We start from the raw sequence: 20801 nt of genomic DNA on the forward strand, positions 1-20801 counted from the left end.
TATCACTTGGGCACAGGGATCTAAGCCTTTGAGCCATCCTTTATTGATTTTCCCAGGCCATATACAGGATGCTGGACTGGGAAGTGGAGCAGTTGGGACTCAATCCAGCACCCATATGGGATGCTAGTGCTAGAGGTGGATCAGTTGCTATTACACTGTGCCAGCCTCCTGAACCCAGAATTTTAAATTTCTGTTTTCTTTTATTATGTTCTGAAATATTTGACACCTTCCTCACTTCAGGATACAGCAATCTTTTCTTCTTTATTTTCATTATAATTAGTGACACTGTTTGAAACTGTTCACCTAAACTGTTGACACATGTCTTGTTAGAGTCAGAGTTACACTACCAGAAAAACAGCCAGGTTCAGCAAAATCATGCTTCAACGCTATAAACTGCTAAATACTAAAAATAGACACAAGACAGCTGAATAGTAATCTACAGCCATTTAAAGGTGTATAGAACCCGGTTGTGTATAAACTAATAATTGAAATGTCCATGAAGAAGTCACAGGATGTGGTTCAGAACTTGCATTTTTTTTAACATATTGGTTACTCGATACCATGTCAATTAATTCCATAACGTTATAAATTGTTACTGATGTTATGTCGGGGCTTTTAATTGATTGGGATGATACTCTGCCTCCTCTACCTTCACACCAGAGATGGTCTCCCCAAGAAACCATTGAACTTATCTGGACAATAAGATGCTGGACTCTATGCTTGGTACATGCTTGCAATGAAAGAATCTCAACTGAATTTGAACTGTGGTAATGCAACAAGGTGGAGGAATCCACCATGGGAGGAGGATTTGGGGAGGAGCGGGGGGAATCCCAGTGCCTATAAATCTGTGTCACATAATGCAATGCAATCAATAAAAAGGAAAAAAAAAAGAAATAGTACTTGACTACTATTAACCTTCCTTTCATACACATAATCAGTGTAGCCAACTATTTTCCATGTTTTTTTCCTGTTTACTTCCTTCATTAGACTCTCCTTCCATCTAACTATAGGTCTGTTTCTCTCAGATCATGGATTAATCTGGATGATCCAACCTTTCCCATACCTCTAATGCATCTCCCACAGACTGACTAAACCACCACTACCCAAATAACTCTTGCTAATCACTCCGTCATCGTATTTCCTCCTTTATTTCTTTAACAGGTGGGGGACATCCAGCCTGTGAGCCATATAAGGTCTGCAATATAATAGCCTGTATAGTCCTGCTAAGGTAACCACACGTAAAACTAAATGAAATGAAAGTGAAGTGGGATAGCTTTTAAGCAGATAGTTGGCCATTGGCAGCAAATATTCCCAAGCTCACTCAACTCCCAATTAGCTTTATATTCATTCTGTATCATTAACCTCTATTTTCATCCTATTTAGCTTTTCTTTCACATTCAAGGATACCCTAAGAATAACATTAGGTGATGTTCTTATCACCTACTCTTATATTCCTGTAAATATTGTGTCTTGCAGCTTTGATTACAATGCAGCACATCCTTTGTGTCACACCTATTTCATCGATAAGAACTTTTCAGCTTTATGCATTATTATTGAAGTTACATTTTTTTAACTTGAATTATGGTCTTAGGGTTAATACACTACACAATAAACACTTCAATACATAGGCCATGATTCAGCAGGAAAATAGATTAGGACAAGAAAATAATCCAAGGAAATGATGTCTATCTGTGCTCAAAAAGTGAGTTTTTAAAATTCAGTCATGAGGGAGGCAAGGCGGCAGCATAGGGTGCAGACACATTTGAGGTGATGGAGGATCATTAAATAAGGTGAAGCACAAGGGGCAGATTACAGAAGATAGGGGACAGGCAATTGGAAGGGGGTACCTGGAGACCCTCTGGACATAGGGGAATGGCAATGATCCAGGCCCCAGTAATGGCCAGGGATCCAACAGTGGCCACAGTTCAGCTCTTGTGGCAGCCAAAAACTGAAAGCCAGCAGCCCCTGATTCTACAGCAGTGCCCTGCTGAGTGCCATTTTGAGTAATGAGGCAGAGAGTGCAGATAGCAAGGGACAACCTGGAATAGGCTCCACTCTAGTGAATATAAATGAGCTGAGCCCATAGGGAAAGCACTGCCAGCCTCGCATCCTACATAGTCTGTGTGGTCCTTGAATCTGACAGCTGATAGCCCCAGCTCTGTCAGTGTCCCACTGGGCACCATCTTCAACAGAGATATAAGGGCTCAGCGGTCAGGATGAGCAGTGGTAAACTGTGCATGCACTAAATCAGAAGAGCTCCAATGCCAGTTTCATGCAACCAGGCATTGTTTGAAGGGAGGATGACTGAGCTGCTCAAGAGCTCAGCTGGATACAAAATCACCTCCAGCTTAGAGCACTGCACAGGCTCCACACATAGTCCTGTCATGGCACCCTACAGACTCCACCCAAAATATCTCCAGGTGGTACTCAGACTTATTGGCCAGCATGTATGGACAAGATCAGTGCCATCAACGAAACAGTTATTCATTACAACTGGCATTTTCCTACTCCAGGACTCTGATTGAACATAAAAATTAACTTGTAGGCCTGTAGGTAACACATCTTAGAAATCTGCACTGAGAAGAATCCGCCAACTAGAAGTTCAATGATAAAAGTAAGAGAGAGGCATTGTAAATGTTACTGAAGACTCCAGCAAAGGAGCAAAACCCTCAACCACCCACAGAGCGAAATGAGGAAAACACTGAAAAACTGGGTGACACAGAATTCAGTAAAATCATAAAGCTTCTGAACAACAATGAGAAGCACATAGAGGAGTTCAAGGAATTTAAGGGATATGTTACATAGCAACAATGAATCAAATGAAAGCTGATAAATCAGAAATTAGGAACATTGTAAAGCAAATTAGAAGTATGGTGGAGAGTCTCAAAAATAGAATGAATGAAGCACAAGAAAGAATTTCAGAATTGGAAGATGTTTGCTATCACCATGAAGAAACAAAAAGCTGGAAGCAGAGCAGGGTCAAGCTAAAAAAAGGTATCCAAGAATTAAAAGGACCAACATAAGAGTTATGGGAGTTTCAGAAGGCACAGAAAGAGAAGTTGGGATTAAAGGTGTATGCAATTAAATATTAAACAAAACTTTCCTAATCTGGAGAAAGAGTTAGGAAACAGTATACAGGAGGGTCACAGTACTCCCAAAAGAATTGATCAAAAGCTAACTTTCCCACAACATAGGATATTTAAGCTCTCTTCAGCTGAACAATGAAAAAAAAAAATCCTTAAATGTGCATGTGAAAAAATTCAAGTGACATATAGAAGAACCCTAATCAAACTCATAGCCGACTTCTTAGAGAAAACAGTACAGGCCAGAAGAGAATGGAGGGACATATTCCAGATTCTAAAAGGGAAAAAATTTCACACCAGAATAATGTATCATGCAAAGCTCTCTTTTGTCTTTGAAAATGAAATAAAATTCTTCCACAGCAAACAAAAACTCCAAGAATTTGCCTTTTCTAAACCTGCCTTACAAACGATATTAAAAGATGTTTTGTGAAAGGACAAAGGAATAGCAACCACCAAAACCAAAGGCAAATGTGAACATCCCACTAAAAGACTAACAGAAGACTAAATCATATAACAACCCAGTGCTAAAATGACAGGTTCAAATTGCCATCTATCTACATTAACACTGAATGTTACTGGCTTAAACTCATCAAAGATTAGAGGGCTGGATAAAATATAAAAGCTATCTATCTGCAGCTTAGAGAAGTCACATCTCACCAACAAAGATCAGAGAAAACTGAAAGGATGGAAAGATATTCCAAACAAATGGTAAGCAAAAGGGTGTGGGTATAGCTATTCTTAGATATAGACTTTGATGTGAAAAACAGTAAAAGAGATGAAGGACACTTGCATAATGATCTAAGGATTCATTAAGAAGAGATCACCATAATAAATATATATGCACCAAATGACAAAGCATCTACCTACTTGAAGCAAGCTTTAATGGATTTAAAGGGAGAAAGAGACTCCAATACATTCATATGGGGGGACCTTAATACCCCATTACCATCAACGGACAGACTGAAGAGACAAACTCAGCAAAGAAACAAAATTCATCCAAACTCCAGAACAAATGGACTTAGTTGATATCCACTGAACCTTTCATCCTACAAAGAATATACTTTTATTTTTTCATTAGTACATGGAACCTTCTCCAGAATTGACCATATTATAGACCAAAAAAATAAGCCTCAGCAAATTTTAAAAAATCAAAGTCATACTATGCATCTTCTCAGATCATCATGGAGTGAAGCTAGAAACCAAGAAGTCAAAACACCAAGGAAGACTTGCAAACGCATGGAGACTGAGTAATATGTTACTAAATGAGCAATGAGTTAGAGAAGAAATCAAAATGGAAATTAAAAAATTGCTTGAAACAAAGGCATTACAGATCATATCAAAACTTATGGGACACAATCAAGACAGTGCTAAGAGGAAAGTTCATCTCAATCAATGCTTAAGAAACTAGAAAGGAATCAAGTAAAGTATCTAACCTTACAGTTGAAGGAATTATAAAAACAGCAGCAAAGCAACCCTAACATCAGTAGGAAAAAAGAAATCTTCAAAATAAGGGAGTAAATAGACTAAATAGAGACCAAAAGTAGTGTACGTAAGATTAGTGATTCAAAGAGGTGATTCTTTGAGAAAAATCAACAAAATAGACCCCCCCACACTAGCTCAACTAATCAAAGGAGGGAGAAGATATGTATCAGTAAGATCAGAGATGAGAAAGGAAATGTAACAGATACCTCAGACATACAGAGAATTATTAGGAACTATTACAAGTAACTGTATGGAAATAAATCAGAAGACCTAGGATAGATAGATTGACTTTGGACACATACAACCCAACAAAAGTAAATCTAGTTGCAATTAACAATCTAAATAGATCTATAACATGGACAGAGACTGAATCAGTAATTAAAGACCTTCCAACCAAGAAATGTCCTGGACCAGATGGCTTCACTGCTAAATTCTACAAAATGTTTTAAAACGAACTTATTCTGATCCTCCACAGCTCTTCCAAACAATAGAAAGAAAGGCAATTCTTCCAAACTGTCTATGAAGCCAATATCTCCTTAATATCAAAGCCAGATTGAGACACAACTGAAAAACAGAACTATAGACTGATATCATCAATGAACACAGATGCAAAGATCCTCAACAAAATACTAGCCAGCAAACACAGCACCACATCCTTCACCCGAACCAGGTGAGATTCATCCTAGGCATGCAGGGATGGTTCAATACTCACAAATCAATAAATATGATACATTAAATCAACAAATTGACAAATAAAAATATGATCATTTCAATTCAGAGAAAGCATTTGATAAAATCCAACATCACTTCATGCTGAAAACCTTAAGCAATGTAAGCATAGAAGGGACATCCTGCAACACAATCAAAGCGACTGATGAAAACCCAATGCCAGCATCATACTAAATGGGGAAAGACTGGAAGCCTTTCCACTACAATCTGGAACTAGAAAGGTATGTCCACTATCACCACTGCACTTCAATATATTATTGGAAGTCCTTGCCAGAGCTATTAGGCAAGAAAAAGAAATCAAAAGAATTCAAATTGGATGTGAGGAACTGAAATTATCTCTATTTGCAGATGACATGATTCTTTTTATATAGGAGAGCCAAAATAAATCAGTCAAGAGACTACTGGAACCCATAACAGACTTTGGCAGGATATCAGGATACAAAATTAATGAACACAAATTGATGACACTACTGTACACAAATAATTCCATGGCTGAGAAAGAAATTGTAAGTACAGTACCTTTTAAAACAGTGGAGAGGAATCTTAATAACACTGAATGTAAATGCTTAAATTCAATCAAATGCCATAGATTAGAGGACTGGGTCAAAAAAACAAAGCCTATCTATCTGTTACTTATAGGAGACACATCTCACCAACAAAGATGAGAGGCAACTCAAAGTGAAAGGATGGAAAAAGATATTCGAAGCAAATGGTAAGTAAAAGGGTCTGGAAACCTTTCCACTAAAATCTGGAACTAGACAGGGATGTCCACTATCACCACTAGGAATTAAGCTAACCAAATATGTAGAAGACCTGTATGATGAAAACTATGAAACTTTAAAAAAGGAAATAGAAGACATTGAAAAATGCAGCAACTTACCACGTTCCTGGATTGGCAACATCAACATCATCAGAATGTCCACATTATATAAGTGATATAAAGATTCAATGCAAACCCAATCAGAATTCCAGATGAAAAGTTCTTCTGGAATCACAAGAGACGACAAATAGCCAAAGCTATCCTGAAGAATAAAAATCAAGCTAAGGGAATCACAATTCCAGATGTCAAGACATACTACAGAGCAGCAGTCATCAAAAAAGTCTGGTACTGGTACAGAAACAGAGAAGATCAATGGAACAGAATAGAAACACCAGAAGTGAGCCCACACTTGTACAGTTAACTAATCTTTGACAAGAAAACTGAAAATAAACCAGGGAAAAAGATTGGTATCTTCAGCAAATGTGGTTGGGTCAACTGGATAGCAGCTTGTACAATTAAGAAGCAAGACCTGCACCTGTCATATCACACAGCAATCAGCTCTAAATGGATCAAGGACCTAAATCTACACCCAGAAACCATCAAACTGTTAAAGGAAAATATAGGACGTATTCTCCAAGAAATAGGAATGGGGAAAGACTTCCTAGAAAAGATGCCAAAAGCACAGGCAGTCAAAAACAAAATAAACAAATGGGACCACATCAAACTAAAAAGCTTCTGTACAGCAAAGGAAACAATTAACAAAGTGAAGAAGCAACCAACAGAATGGGAGAAAATTTTTGCACACTACACAGCTGATAGGGGACTAATATCTAGGATTTACAAAGAGCTTCAAAAACCTAAGGACAGAACAAAACAAAACAAAAAAACATGAAAAACTGGGCAAAAGAAATGAACATTTTTCAAAAGAAATTCAAATGGTTAACAAACATGAAAAAATACTCAGGCTCCCTAGCTGTTGGGGAGATAAAAATGAAAAACATATTGGGGTATTACCTATCTCCAGTGCATTTGGCCTATGCTCCGAGCTCTAACATCACCTGCTGGCATGGATGTGGGGAGAAAGTTACCTTCCTTAACTGCTGGTGAGCGTGCAGGCTAGCACAACCACTATGGAAATCAGTATGGAGAATACTTAGAGAATTGCAAATAAACCTGCAATATGACCCAGCTATTGCACTCCTAGGAATATACCCAAAAGAAATGAAAGCTGCATATGGGAAGGGATCTGTAATCCTGTATATACAGCAGCACAATCTACAATAGCAAAGACATGGACACAATCCAGGTGCCCATCCAAAGAGGAGTGGTTAAAGAAACTGTGGTACATTTACTCCATGGAATATTACTCAACCATGTAAAAGAATAAAATCACACCATTTGCAACTAGATGGTCCCAACTACAGACCATCATGCTCAGTGAAATAAATCAATCCCAAAAGGACAAATACCGTGTATTCTCCCTAATATAAGGAAAGCATCATGCAAGCTAAGTGTTTGTGTTTTCTTTTCATCACCCATGTGTTGGTTATTCAGTGGCATATTTTTTTCACTATGGTGCTGCATTTTCTTGTCTTGTTTTTGTTTTAACTTCATATCTGCTGTTGACCTTATTTTGTAGCTCCTCATTTAAGGGAATGTATAGTGTGGGGTAATGGAGACTACCAATACACAACTATACAAAGCAACATACATCCCTACTTCTAAATCGAAGACAGACTGCCAATAAAACTGTTGAACATATCTAGATAATGGGACAGTGGACTGACTGACATTGTCCATATCAGCAATGTCAGAGCATATTTAAACAGACTGAGGAAGTATAATTTGTTATGAAGGAGTATATAATTCTAACAATATCAGTTGAGGGTAGGAATTTGGGGGAGGGGATCCCAGAACCTACATAATTGTGTCATAAAAATCAAATTTAAAAATGAATTTGAAAAAAACTATCACAAAAATCATTAAAACTATAATAGTATACAATTCCTATAGATTAGCATATTATTAAAAAACATATAATTGAATCATTGTATACTCAAGTATCTTTTCATTAAATGTTCTTAAAATGTAATGATTTTACCATTGTATTTCCCAAATATTTATGGAAAGAAGAATTTTTGAATATTACAAACATGTGAGAAGTTTACTACAGACAACGTATTTCTAGGACCCCTTGTTTTATGAATTTCAAAATTGAAAATGACTACTTTCATATTGTAAATATGCATATACTTTATTTCAGATCCTTTTCCAAAGCATTTTTTTAGTATTGTTGATTTACATGGCTGAATAAAAATTTTTTCAAGTAGAATTTATTGAAACTTAAGTGAAAATTAATCAAAGGATTAGATATGCACATTCAATACTTTGAAATTATTGACCTTCCACATATAAATGATGGCAATTTCTCTAAAATTTCAAAATGCTGGTGCCATACCACTATGTTTGTCTTTTATTGCCATCTTGTTATTCAGGCAGACAGTGTTTATAAAGCATTTACTTGTGATAGAAAATGCTATTAAGCTGCCCGTTCAAAGTCATCCTCTTAAATTAGATCCTTGTTTATGTTAGCAATTTGTTTTATTGCTACTTTAGTTTCACCAACAGGTTTCACATTCCATCAACAATATTTCCTATCCTGCATCCGAGTCCTAATTGGTATATTATTATATTTTTAGTATATTATCTTTTAAGATACAAACAGTATTGCTTTGGCTATTTTCACTTTTAGAAAAAGAAACGTCAAGTTTAAGCATACTTCAGGGGCAAGTATAATTACTTCATGTAATTAGTGACTTTTCCACTTTGACAACTGTGACAATTATTCATTCTAAGAAACTCTGATCACATTAGAAAAACTAATTCTAGCTGCTTGCCTTCCAACCTGTGCAGCAGTGTTACCACCTGGTAGGTCTCTATGAAGACCTGTAAGGTCATTGTGCCATAGTGCATTTTTTTTTTATTACTCTGGACTTCACTAATTTCTGAAGAAAACACAATTCTATCACCTGCTTGGTGTGGATTTCCCATCTATTCTAATATTTTAAATAACTCAAAATCTATCCCACAAATATTGAAAATCAAAACTGAGAAATTATACACACATGCATTTCTACAAGAATTACTTCATTATCCCTTAATAGCATAATGGGAGCAAAACTACCATGTATTTTTCAAATACCACAAGTACGGCCACCTCCTTAACCCCCTACCCAAACACACGCACACGGTATGAAGAGTAGCACTGTGCTATTTTGGTCAAAGAAATGTTGAGGCGAACCTCTTATACATCGTTTCAGCTACAATGCTGCTGTGACTGAGGCACTTGAAGCAAACCTCGATGACACAGTAGTAGCCAGAACATACTGCTTTAATAACATTTTCAAGAACATTATGTTCTTTAGTATTACCTCCAAAATATACAACTGATAGTTCTGAAGGGATAGTTGTAATAATCTGAAATCGTATCATTGATGCTTTTGCACTGTTAAAATGCCTGTGTTTCGATCAATTTTGAAATGTCATTTAGGATCATTAAATATTAATTAAAATGTGTCCATTTTACTATAAGTTATAAATAAAAACAGTTTATGTTATTGGGATAAGTGTTAAATACTCAGAAATGTTCCAGATCAGAGAGGTAGGTTCAAGTTCTCTGAGACATTAGCCTGGACAGGAAAGCTTGAGAATTTGGTAAGAGGCACAATCAAATAGCTTCCTTGATATTGCAGGCTTACTTAGTTCATTTGTTAAAAAAAAAATCCAAATATTCTATTCTGGGTAACCATGTGTCTTTTTTTTCAAGTTATAGTGCTACTCCATGAAAAAAAAAATGACATCTGGTTTCTCACAATTCCAACAGCTACATCAGCTCAAACAAAAGCACAATGCTTTTCCCTTAGGCAATCATTGTACTTCTGTGCAAAGTAGAAATGCTTTAAGCACTTATATTGTCACAAAATTATTAAAACATTTGCAGTCAATGTTTTGTTTGATGAAATGAACATTTTATGTGGTTTCTTCAAGAACAATAAGTGAGACCAGATTTTAAACGTTATTGAATATTGTGTGGAAACACTGCAATATGAGAACAGCGGCTTCAATATCTTTTTCAGCAATGCCTTTGTTGCATCAGTCGGGGCCACGATTTGTAGCATAATGAAAACAGTGTGAACACCATAGACCGCCCCCAAGTAAATTCCAAATCCTGTGGCTTGTGGCCCTCAGTATGAGAAGCCTGCACTAGGAGTTCAATAATTTCAAAGCTGGTGTGTCTGAGGATGGTAGTTAAGAGGAAATGGAGGCATTATTTTCCAAATAGGAGAATATTGGAAAATTTTAGGGCTGTAAATACATATCTTAATAGCATTACCAAATATTATTTCCCCCCAAATGGCAGAATGAAACTGAAAAAGCTAAATGTTCAATTCTACTATTAATCCTTGCAAATGGCAATATTTGTCTGAGATAATCAGAACAGAATCGTTTTTCTGAGAGTTCTTTTAATAGTGATAATCCTCCTGCATGTCATTAATTTCTTTATTATATCTGCAAATCATGGTCCATAAACAGTAAATGCATTGCAAAGAGGACGTTTAGCCCAATATTGGAAGACCCCAGACCATACTGGATTACCTGTTATGTTCTTGTCACTTGACTCCAGGTTTCTGGTAATGCAGACCCTACGGACAGCAATAACCTTAGTAATTGGTTTGCCGCCTCCTACACAGCAGGAGACGGGGCATGAATTCCTAAATCCTGGCCACATCCCAATACTGAATACTGAAAACTGGGGGACATTTCATTTTCTGCTTTTCTTGCCTGTTCTGCCTTTCTTTTCTTCCTTCTTTCCTCCCAGCTCTCTTCCCTCCTTCCAGTGGTGATGTAAGTTGAATTACATCTCACATTTTAATAAAATTTCATATGGATATGTCTAGAACTGTAGTTTTAACTATTAGAACGTTTCTTTAATGTCTGTCATAGTTTGAGGCATTTCCATAGAATTTCTTAATAACCCAGAGCTTGCCTGCATGCTGTCTAAAACGGTTTTTGATGAGGCCATTGCAGAATTTGATACACTGAATGAAGACTCCTACAAAGACAGCATCCTCATCATGCAGCTGCTTAGAGACAATTTAACATTATGAACATCAGTGCAAGCCAAAGGGGCAGAAAGGGGCAGAAAGGGGCAGAAGAGCTGAATGGATACAGGGTGTCATCCTTTCCTTCATGAAACCTTTTTACACATCTCTATTCCTTCCTCCAATCGGATTTCCTAGAGCAAAGAACCCGTTCATGTGCGTGGGATCAACTTTATAGTCTCTTCACACTGCAGCTTCGGGAAAACACCCTTGGTTTGTGTTTGTCTTGGCCTTCTCCGTGTGCAGTTACTGCTGTAGAAAAGCATTAATGGCTTCATTTTATGTAGACACAAGTAACTTCCACACATTTATGTAGAAGACTAAAAACGCACCTGGTATTTAAGTAATTTGAACCCATTGCAAGTGACTGTTTTCTGTATTATTGTGACGACATGAAAGTGTAGTTAACTGCAATTGAAAGAACGTTCCACATAATTCTTAATTTCTACATTCCCTCTCATTCTTTTTCAGCGGTTTCCTTTCAGTAAGCAACTTTTCCATGCTCTAACGTATCCCTTTGTAGTAGGAATCCAGAAGTATTAGGTTGAATGGAAAAGCACTTCACAGTTGTGGGATGGGGTGGTAGGGGCCACAAATTGGAATGCCTCCTGTATCATATCACAGAGGTCACAAATAGGTGACAGCAGGCAGTTTCCTTATTCACTCTTTGTTTCCTGCTGTTTAAGTTGACAAATTCTCTCCCAATAAAAATTCACTTACACCTCAAAAAAAAAAAATTAAACAAACAGCAGTCAATAAAGGAGTAGAAAATGTAGCAAGCAGATTGTGGAAAATTTTATGTTAACTGAATCTTTATCAGTCTTCAATTATCTTTAATTATGACTTGCTTTAAATACTTTGTAGGACTTGTTTTACAATCTCTAAATGCATTTGTGGTTTTCATGATATCAAATGAGACCACAGCAAACATCAAACAGCTGTCATTGCTGCCAAGGTAAATAAAATGTAAATTTAATCTTCTCATCACTAGAGAGACTACTAATAAAGTTGGAGACCACCTTTTCTTTTCACAATAGTCTGCTGCTAGTGGTGACTCAAATGAACTCAGTAAATAGCTATGGAATACATGTGGATCTAAATTGATTGTTTAAGACTATACCAAAAACTGAAATTGCAGAGGTTTTTAAGATTTTATTTTCTTGTTTGTTTTAAAGTAAATTGTATACAAGGCAGCAAAGATGACCTTCTAATGTATTGTCAAATGGTCAGCAAAATGTGACCCATCCACTGCCTATCTTTTTCATCACCTCTCCTTCCATGGACTTCATTCATCCCGTTCTCTTCCAACCCTCCTTCACATACATTGAGTCTGTACTTTATTGAGGGTTTTGATACTTTTACGCTACCTGTTTTACCAGTTCCTCCTACCCTGACCCCACAGATACCATGTGACCCACTTTTCTACATTCATCAGGATTTTCCTTAGGATAGCTGGATTTAATGATTTCTCATCAGTGTATGTAAAATAACACCATCATTACAGTAATAACTGCATCACTATCCTTTCAACCTACTTAAAATTCTTTATAACAGTTTATCATATCTTTCTTTTCTTGACTGTCCATTTTCTCTAATAGAATAGGAATTCTATGTGGGCATGGATTTTGTTTCATTCGTGGCTACATTTTTAGGGTCTTCAAAAATGTGTAATTGTCACTAAATATCTAAATTAAGAGACAGGTTATACTAAAAATGCAAGGATTTTTAATGTTATTGGGACTTGAAATGAGAATGTTCTAAATGCCTTTCTCTATAATCTTATTTCTAATACATTGTATCTTTGACAAATTACATAGTCCACTTGAATTTTTTTCAAATTTATTACTATGGTGTTTTTTAGAGGACAAACGAAACCATAAATGAAATAAATGTTACATGTTGAACTTCACAGATCTCTTTTTTTTCTAAATTCAGAAAAGTCGATTTCTTCAAGGTTATTTCAGGAACAAATAAGAATCCTGTGCCCAGGTTAAAATCGTTCTTTCTGAATTTAGGCATTAAATATAAAGAGCTGTAGGCCAGCAAGTGCAATGTCAGCCACAGCATCTCTCTGCGATACTACAAAGGAGCAACTGGAGAGGCTTAGAAGCCAAGTTTCTAAAAAGATACTTAGGACCTTCAGGAACTTGAGGAAAATTTTGCCAGGTTATGTGTTTGAGTGACACACCAGGGAAATGAGGCTTGACTGAAAGACTATTTCAAGATTTTTACTTTTTTTCTTCTTCACTTTAATTATTTTAAAAAAGCAGTGGTCTTCTATAGAATACCATGAACTAACCTAAGATAATTAATACTGCTTGAACCCAGGTCTTCATGATGTGCAAAGGAGACTCAATTTTTACTATTTAAAAAAAAGTATCCAAATGAACATATTAAAGGTTTCAAAAATACCTATTTATGTGTTTCCAAGCAGAAATTACAACAAGGAACATAACTTGTTTTTCTTAGCCCAAGGGATGTGTCAAGTATATCCTTTTATTTAAAAATGGGGTACATTTGCTTCACAATAAGCCATGTACTATGACTTTACTATGAAACACCAACTAGAGCAGACCGCCTCTTCCTAAGGATCTTACATATTTATGTAAACATTAGCATATTATAATTGTAGCAAATACAAGTTCTAAAAGGAAATATATCACTGAAAATTATCTTTATTCTTTATCTGGAGCATTCATACTGCTCCAGCCAACACTAGAGTGAGGTTTAGGCAAGGTTATCAGCATGGCTACTGGCTTATGTGTCATGCTTTCACAGGGGCCAGGCTAATCTCTGTATGGTCTCAACTTAGGTATATGTTGTCCAACCAAGCATTCATAGCTACTACTTGAACACATCAACAGCTGTGTGCTAAGCAAATTTCAGGATCAAACCTGTAATTGGAATTAGAATGGAGATTACTGTTTTTGAAATACAGATAAGTAGCATGTTGGACACCTATGGAAAAATAAGTATTAAACATATAAGTCTCAATCTAGAAATTCTACAGCTATAATAAAAGGAGTTCGTAAAGAGCCAAAGAAAGCATAAATTAGCATAAAGCATTTCATTCTTTTTCATTTTCACAGCTATTTATGTATGGTCTGTTTAGGTCATGAGAAGCCTGTAAAATTGGTTGGAAATTTGTAGACCTGTCACCTACATTGCTTCTGCATCTCAATTGCATCTGCTTGCTTAGACACTCAATGAATGGAACGGCCTCTCCATTTTATTTACCAAAGTACACTTGTGTTTGAATCAATGACTTATAAGCACATGAGTTGTTTTCCTATGGAAAAAACTGCTCAACTGACTACTTGGAAAACCTGTTAAGATGCTCAAGCAGTAATAAAATAATCTTCACCATGAACAGATGCAAATATTTTAAAGTATAGTAAAAACAGAATCTTTCTAAGGGAAATAGTTATTATGAATGTTCAACAGTTATTGTGGACACATACATAACAAATTCCTTGAGTACTTTTTAGAAAGAATTCACTTATTTATCAGCAAAAATGTCATTGTTGAAAACAATGATGCAGAACTCAGCCTCGTTTACTAAGCACAAGAATTTTACATGACATTGTAGCATATTCTAGACACAAAACGCTGACCTACATCACTCATTCCTTATCCAACACCAAAATGGAAAAGTATGTTTCAATACAATGTTTTACCATTGAAGAAATGCACTATACCTGACCTGATAAATTAGTTCTCTTCAGTCTTTTACTCACTGAGACATCATATTTCACTGCTTTTTGTCTTGGATTCTAAACCTGGCTCTCTCATTCATGCTATAATTCTGTATGACCGCAGGAACTGCTGAGAAGCACAGATTCCTTTTAACATTTTGTCTGCTTTTAAGATAAAAACAACAGAACTCCTCAACTTTGGTGACCCACCTCCTACTCCTCACTGACAAGGGAAAATTAAATTGTCTCCTGATTAATCACATACCTAACATCACCAGTGCAGAGTTGGTAAGAACCAACGTGGACTCTCACACAGAGTTAGCCTCCATTATCACCATGACCTACTAGGGTAATAATGCAACATGTAAATACATATTTTAAAAATGCTCAATCATAATTCATCTCAGCTGCAAAGGCTAGTCAAAATTAATGTTATCAGGCACCTGTTTTGTGAAACACTTCTGTATTTGTTTGCCTTTGTTAGTTTTAGGCAGCACAAACTGGCCGTGATGAAGTTCTGAGTAATTTACCACCCTGCTACCAAGAAGGGAGTATTTATATAAGCTTATCAATGACAAACACTCTGTTCAACAGTGCATGATCCTCTTGGCCAAAAGAACAAACTGTCACCTTTCCAATAAACTGGATTGAACCCAGGAGTGGGGAATGGGATCAAAATACAGGAAAAATCCTTTTGTTACTGTTTTGAAAGTAGCGCAGCTTGCATTGGAAGCATCAGACTATTTTAGATGATAACTGGATGTACTTATATAGATCTACGAAGGAGTTCAGTGTACATCTGAACAGGGCCTTCTGCATATGTTCCCTGCATGTTGGATGGTATCACGGAAAAACACTGCTATGGTTGCAAGGCCCATCACAAATCTGCCACTAGTTTTCATCTGCGTGATAGAACCTTCCTGAGATATAATGAACAATGCTTGCCTTGACCAAGCAGAAGGAGGTACACCACATTCAATCTAGGATTTATAAATTAGCAGGAAAAACATTTTCTTCTGTGTAAAGAAGAAATAAATATTCCTAGATTTAATTAACAACGTTAAATACTGTTCTTCAGCCTTTAATGTTCAACAGAGATGCTTGCATATAAGTAGATTTGGAATGCTGACAAATTAGTGTCGCTATTAGGGAATAGTTTTTAAAAAATTTCCAAGTGACAGCATGTTAATGAATACGCTTACAGCAGATGTCTTGCTAACTCATTCCTAATAATATTTGTACATGACACATTTCAAATGTATTATCTCTCCTGATCTAGTGTCCCAGCAGCTGCTGTATTAAGTTCTCTATCACATTAATCAAGAAGGACCCATTTGCAACCTCATAGACATGATGCTTTCCTAGGAATCCTATTAAATGATTTTTGTCATGGTTGCTACCTTTCTATCTCACTTCTTAAGTACATTTCCAAGGTTAACCAGGCATACCAAAGGAAGGTAAAACAATGAAAAGAATGGCAGTAAATAAAGCTTATAGGAAAAGTAATAATGGGAATATAAATATGAGACTGGCACCCCTTGAGGATGTCAGCAAATGAAAGCACCCTCCTGCTGTTCCTTTTTTTCATAAAAATGCAAGTGAAGACAACATTACCACAATCATTAATGCATACTACCATGCAGGACCAAGGTATAGGCTGCACATCCATTGATGTTGAAACGGAAAAGCAGTTTTCACTTTAATATTGTCACACATATATACAAATGTTAAATTCTTATGCAGAAATTAGAATAATGACCACAGATCAAAAGAAATATGATGCATGAGAAATGCACTGGGTATGTTACAGAATTAAGCAACTACATTTAAATTTTTAAAGTTTGATACTATTAGTTTCAACTTGGATAGTTAATGAAAATGATTTATAAAGTAACAAATTCAGGAAAATTACTTGAAGTTCAAAGGAGTAATTACTGGACCACACTTTTTTCCCCCCAGTTGCTACCATTATGCATAGTTGGAAGATAACAGGGTCTTTAAGAGTAATTTTTACATGGAACACTAACATGGATTCTGACACAATAACAGCTGAAATGATGGCTTTTTAAAACATACTTGTTAGCTGTAGTAGCTATGATCTTGCCCCAATTAAGTTCCTATATTCTGTCCTACCATCTGAATTTAATTGAAATTTACCAATGTCCTACAGATAAAAATAAATTAATTTACTGATTTGCAGTATGTTTAAAGTCCCACTAGTGAGTTCAGCTCAATTATCTTTCCAGACACTACAACTGAAATAATGACACAAAGAAATATTCGGTCTTCTTTATTGTTAACTATGAACAGAATTATTGCCCTTTGCATATAAGGAAGTCAAGGGAATAAATATGTGGTAGAAATAAAAATGGGTACAAATATTTCTTAATGATTTATACACGCTCTTTACAATCTGCATTTGCAAGTACCCTCTTCAGAAGGATTATTTTATTTCCTATCCTTTAAATCTATTTTTTGTTTACACAACAGGGACCAAGAACAAAGTGGCTTGAAAATCACTTGCCCATTGGGGTCTGTCATGAAAAGCTGCAACTACAACCACAGGATAGTTTGAATAAGCCAACCAATGATCACAGATGTGACTATTACCAGTTTGTTAATGAAAAGTCAATTACAGCAATATGAAGTGCATTAACATCACAGCTTCCAAAATTGAAGAGACTGATCCCCGTGAGCCTACCCATACAGTAAAAAAAGACAAAACCTACTGTAGACTTGTGAAAAAAAATGCTTTATGTTTGTTCACTTGCTTTCTTTAAGTGAATACACTTGTTATACTTTCTAGGTTACACAACCTGTAATACTCAAGTACTCTGGACTCTAAGTGGACTGAATTTTCTCAACAATAGCTGTTGCAGGCTGAAAATACACATCCACAAATTTACAGACCTACACTCCAAAGTTTTATTTTTTCCAAAACTCCTGTCATTTTTCCATTCTTTTCCAGACTAAACTTACTAGAAGAAAAATATCACAATAATTATGTTTTCTAACCATTAAAACAAATCACTGGAATAAGATAGGTATTTTAAGATATTATTGTTGGCTGTTCTTATAGTTAAAACCGAAGTTTACAGTATTAACTTTCTTAAAGGTTTGCCTCTGTGTTCTACTTCACACACACTCAGTATTAAATATATATATATACTTTATATATATAACACACTCAATATGTACACACACTCAATATATATTAAGCATATATATACACTCAGTGTATATACACACATATACATATACACTCAGAAGCAATAAATATATTTAAGCATATATGTGTATATATATATATATATGTGTGTGTACACACAGAGAATTTTTCTCCCCCTTCCAACAAAACCCAAGAATGATTATTTCCTTTCCCTTCGCTTCAAATATCATCTACGTGTGAGAGAATCACAAACTCACTTTGAAACTTAACCCCTGTAATGTAAAGGCAGGACCCAGACTCTTGTCTCTTCCCCATAATCTAAGGCGTGCTTGCTTATCCTTTACCACAAGGAATTCACTGACTTGAGGGAGTGATCCAGTTGACTTTACAAGGTCTAATCTCTGAACTCAGGGAATCACTTCTACAACAAATAAGAACTTTGTTGGCCAGTATTTTCTGGAGTACTCTGTATATGAGAACTCTGGGTCAGAGTATAGTTTAACTGCCACCTCCATGGAACAAGCAGATCCACTGGAGCCCACCCAGTCATCATAAGTTTCCTAAAAACATGGCATCAGTCACTGGTCAACCCAAGCAAGGTCACAAGTTCCACTGACCCATCAAGATCTTGGACACGGACTGTTCACATATCCAATCTAACGTCAATCTAGTAAAACTTATATTTCTAAGTCCTGTGGAAGTCCATGGATTTAAGCACTAGCTTCCCAGTCCTTCTCTGTACTTTGCGATAACTACCTTCTTCCTTTCATTGTGTATGTATATTTAATATAAGCTACATATCCTCGTTCAAGTGGCCCACCTTTAATACAATTGCCACATTTAAAGCACAGGGTTCTATGAATTATATTTCTTAAACGTACTGAAATTTACTTAACCACAAACAGGACTATGATTTTTTTTTCTTCATTAATTTTAATGCTTAAAACTACAGGAACTATTATGATCTAAGACATAGCTATCCTCATTTTTCTGTGATAGTTATTAATTCCTTGATTCTAATAAACTGTCATATGATACTTATATAGAACTAAAAACAACCACCAGAGAAAAGCAAAGAACATGAAATAATGAAAATAGTGAGATGAATATTAAAATAATTATACAGTTAACAAGAACAGAATTGGGACTTGACTTCCAGGGAAAAAAGTTACAAATGAAGTGAAAGCAAGATGGTAAGTAAGTATCACCACCTTTGGAAACTGGTTATTTCCATTTTCTAAAGTAAGTTTTGAAGCAAATTGTTGAATTTACCTTTTCGACGGTTAGGAAGACCCCATGCATCTTACACAGTTTTACACTACTTGAAAAACAGTGAAATGTCAATAAATGCTAAGCAACTTGCAAAATTACAATTCAAAATAGGGTTCAAAATGATTTTAAAAGAATCTTTCTATGAGTATTTGTTTTGCTATCTATCCATATTTTAAGCATTCAATGACTCTTCATGACTCAAAATACAGAAAAATATCAGTTGTTTGGACAATAATTTTAATAACTTGTAAGTGGATGTTCCATATCTTTAACTATATCTTCTATACTGTAACACATTCACACAAGATTATGCACTGTGCCTTACTACCTTTGGATGGGTGCATAGGGAGCACATTTATATTCAATATTTGCACACAGTATTAAGTGATTATGTATGTTTAAATAGATACTATAGTATATTTCAGGTTTTAAATGTTTATAAAAATTTTTTATATTGTGAAGTTATCAGTACTTACCTTTCACAATTTCTAAATTTTACCCATCAAAAGGACACTAAGTTAAATATAATCAAGCTGTAAATATTACATGAATAGTATTTAAATTATGATCATTTCTACTCATTTTTAAATGAAGCTCAATAATTTGGTATATTAAGTTTCTGCATGGTGGCTGTACTCCAAAGAATACTGTTTCTGTAGAATAAAATATCTCAGGTACAACACAAAACACAGAACATTGGGGTTGATTAAAGTCAGAGAAGTAGAGAAAAACACATTGTATCAGAGATGCTTTAAAATGGTATCAAGCATAATAAATCAAATATGGTTCTAGTTTTTATCTAGTGAAATTTACCACTGTAACTAAATGTATAATTACCTGGCACATATTTTACATATTTACATTAATAAAAATATCAAGATTTCCAAAGGTTATTTTTAAGATTCTAAAACAAATGAAGTAGATACTTAAGCAGCATTTATGCTTATTAAATTGATTTGCATATGACATTTGATGATTTAAATAGAGGAATGTTTGCTTGTTCTTTGGTTGAAAACTTAAAAATTGAAACATTTAAATGAACATTTAAATGATGGAAAGGTAAATGTATCTTTGTTATTTGATGCTGAGAATAATTAAATAATTAGGTAGGTACTTACCTGAAAGACACCCGGCAATTGACAGAAACAGGATTAGTTTCCAAGAGGAAGCCATTTTTTGGTGCTGGGATTCTGTGTTCCAGTGTCTTTAACTGCTCTGATGTTTCTTCATTAAAGAGCTTCCTGTCGAGACAGAACACAGTTTTCAGAAACAGAAAACAAACAGAAAAGGAAACGCAAACCAATATCCTAACATCATACATTTTATAGCAAAACTTGAATGAGTATGCAGTTTAATCTCGACAAACAATATAGTTTTTGTTAGAACTCATTTAATACAAAGTATAAAAAAAAAAAGCACCTTGGATAATAAACTTTTCCTACTGCAATA

At 35.4% G+C, this 20801-nt stretch overlaps 1 protein-coding gene across 1 annotated transcript in view; it reads right to left on the reverse strand.

Moving 5' to 3' along the window:
• The window catches only part of CNTN5 (contactin 5), a 394493-nt gene extending 373897 nt beyond the window's left edge, over window positions 1-20596 (reverse strand). Inside the window, exon 1 of the mRNA XM_058663995.1 lies at window positions 20471-20596. Within this exon, the coding sequence (XP_058519978.1) occupies window positions 20471-20525 (55 nt within the window). The 5' untranslated portion in view covers window positions 20526-20596. The remainder of the gene's footprint in view (window positions 1-20470) is intronic.
• Window positions 20597-20801: the final 205 nt, after the last annotated feature.

This window comes from Ochotona princeps, chromosome 4 (genome assembly GCF_030435755.1).
Source record: "Ochotona princeps isolate mOchPri1 chromosome 4, mOchPri1.hap1, whole genome shotgun sequence".
Taxonomy (NCBI): Eukaryota; Metazoa; Chordata; class Mammalia; order Lagomorpha; family Ochotonidae; genus Ochotona; species Ochotona princeps.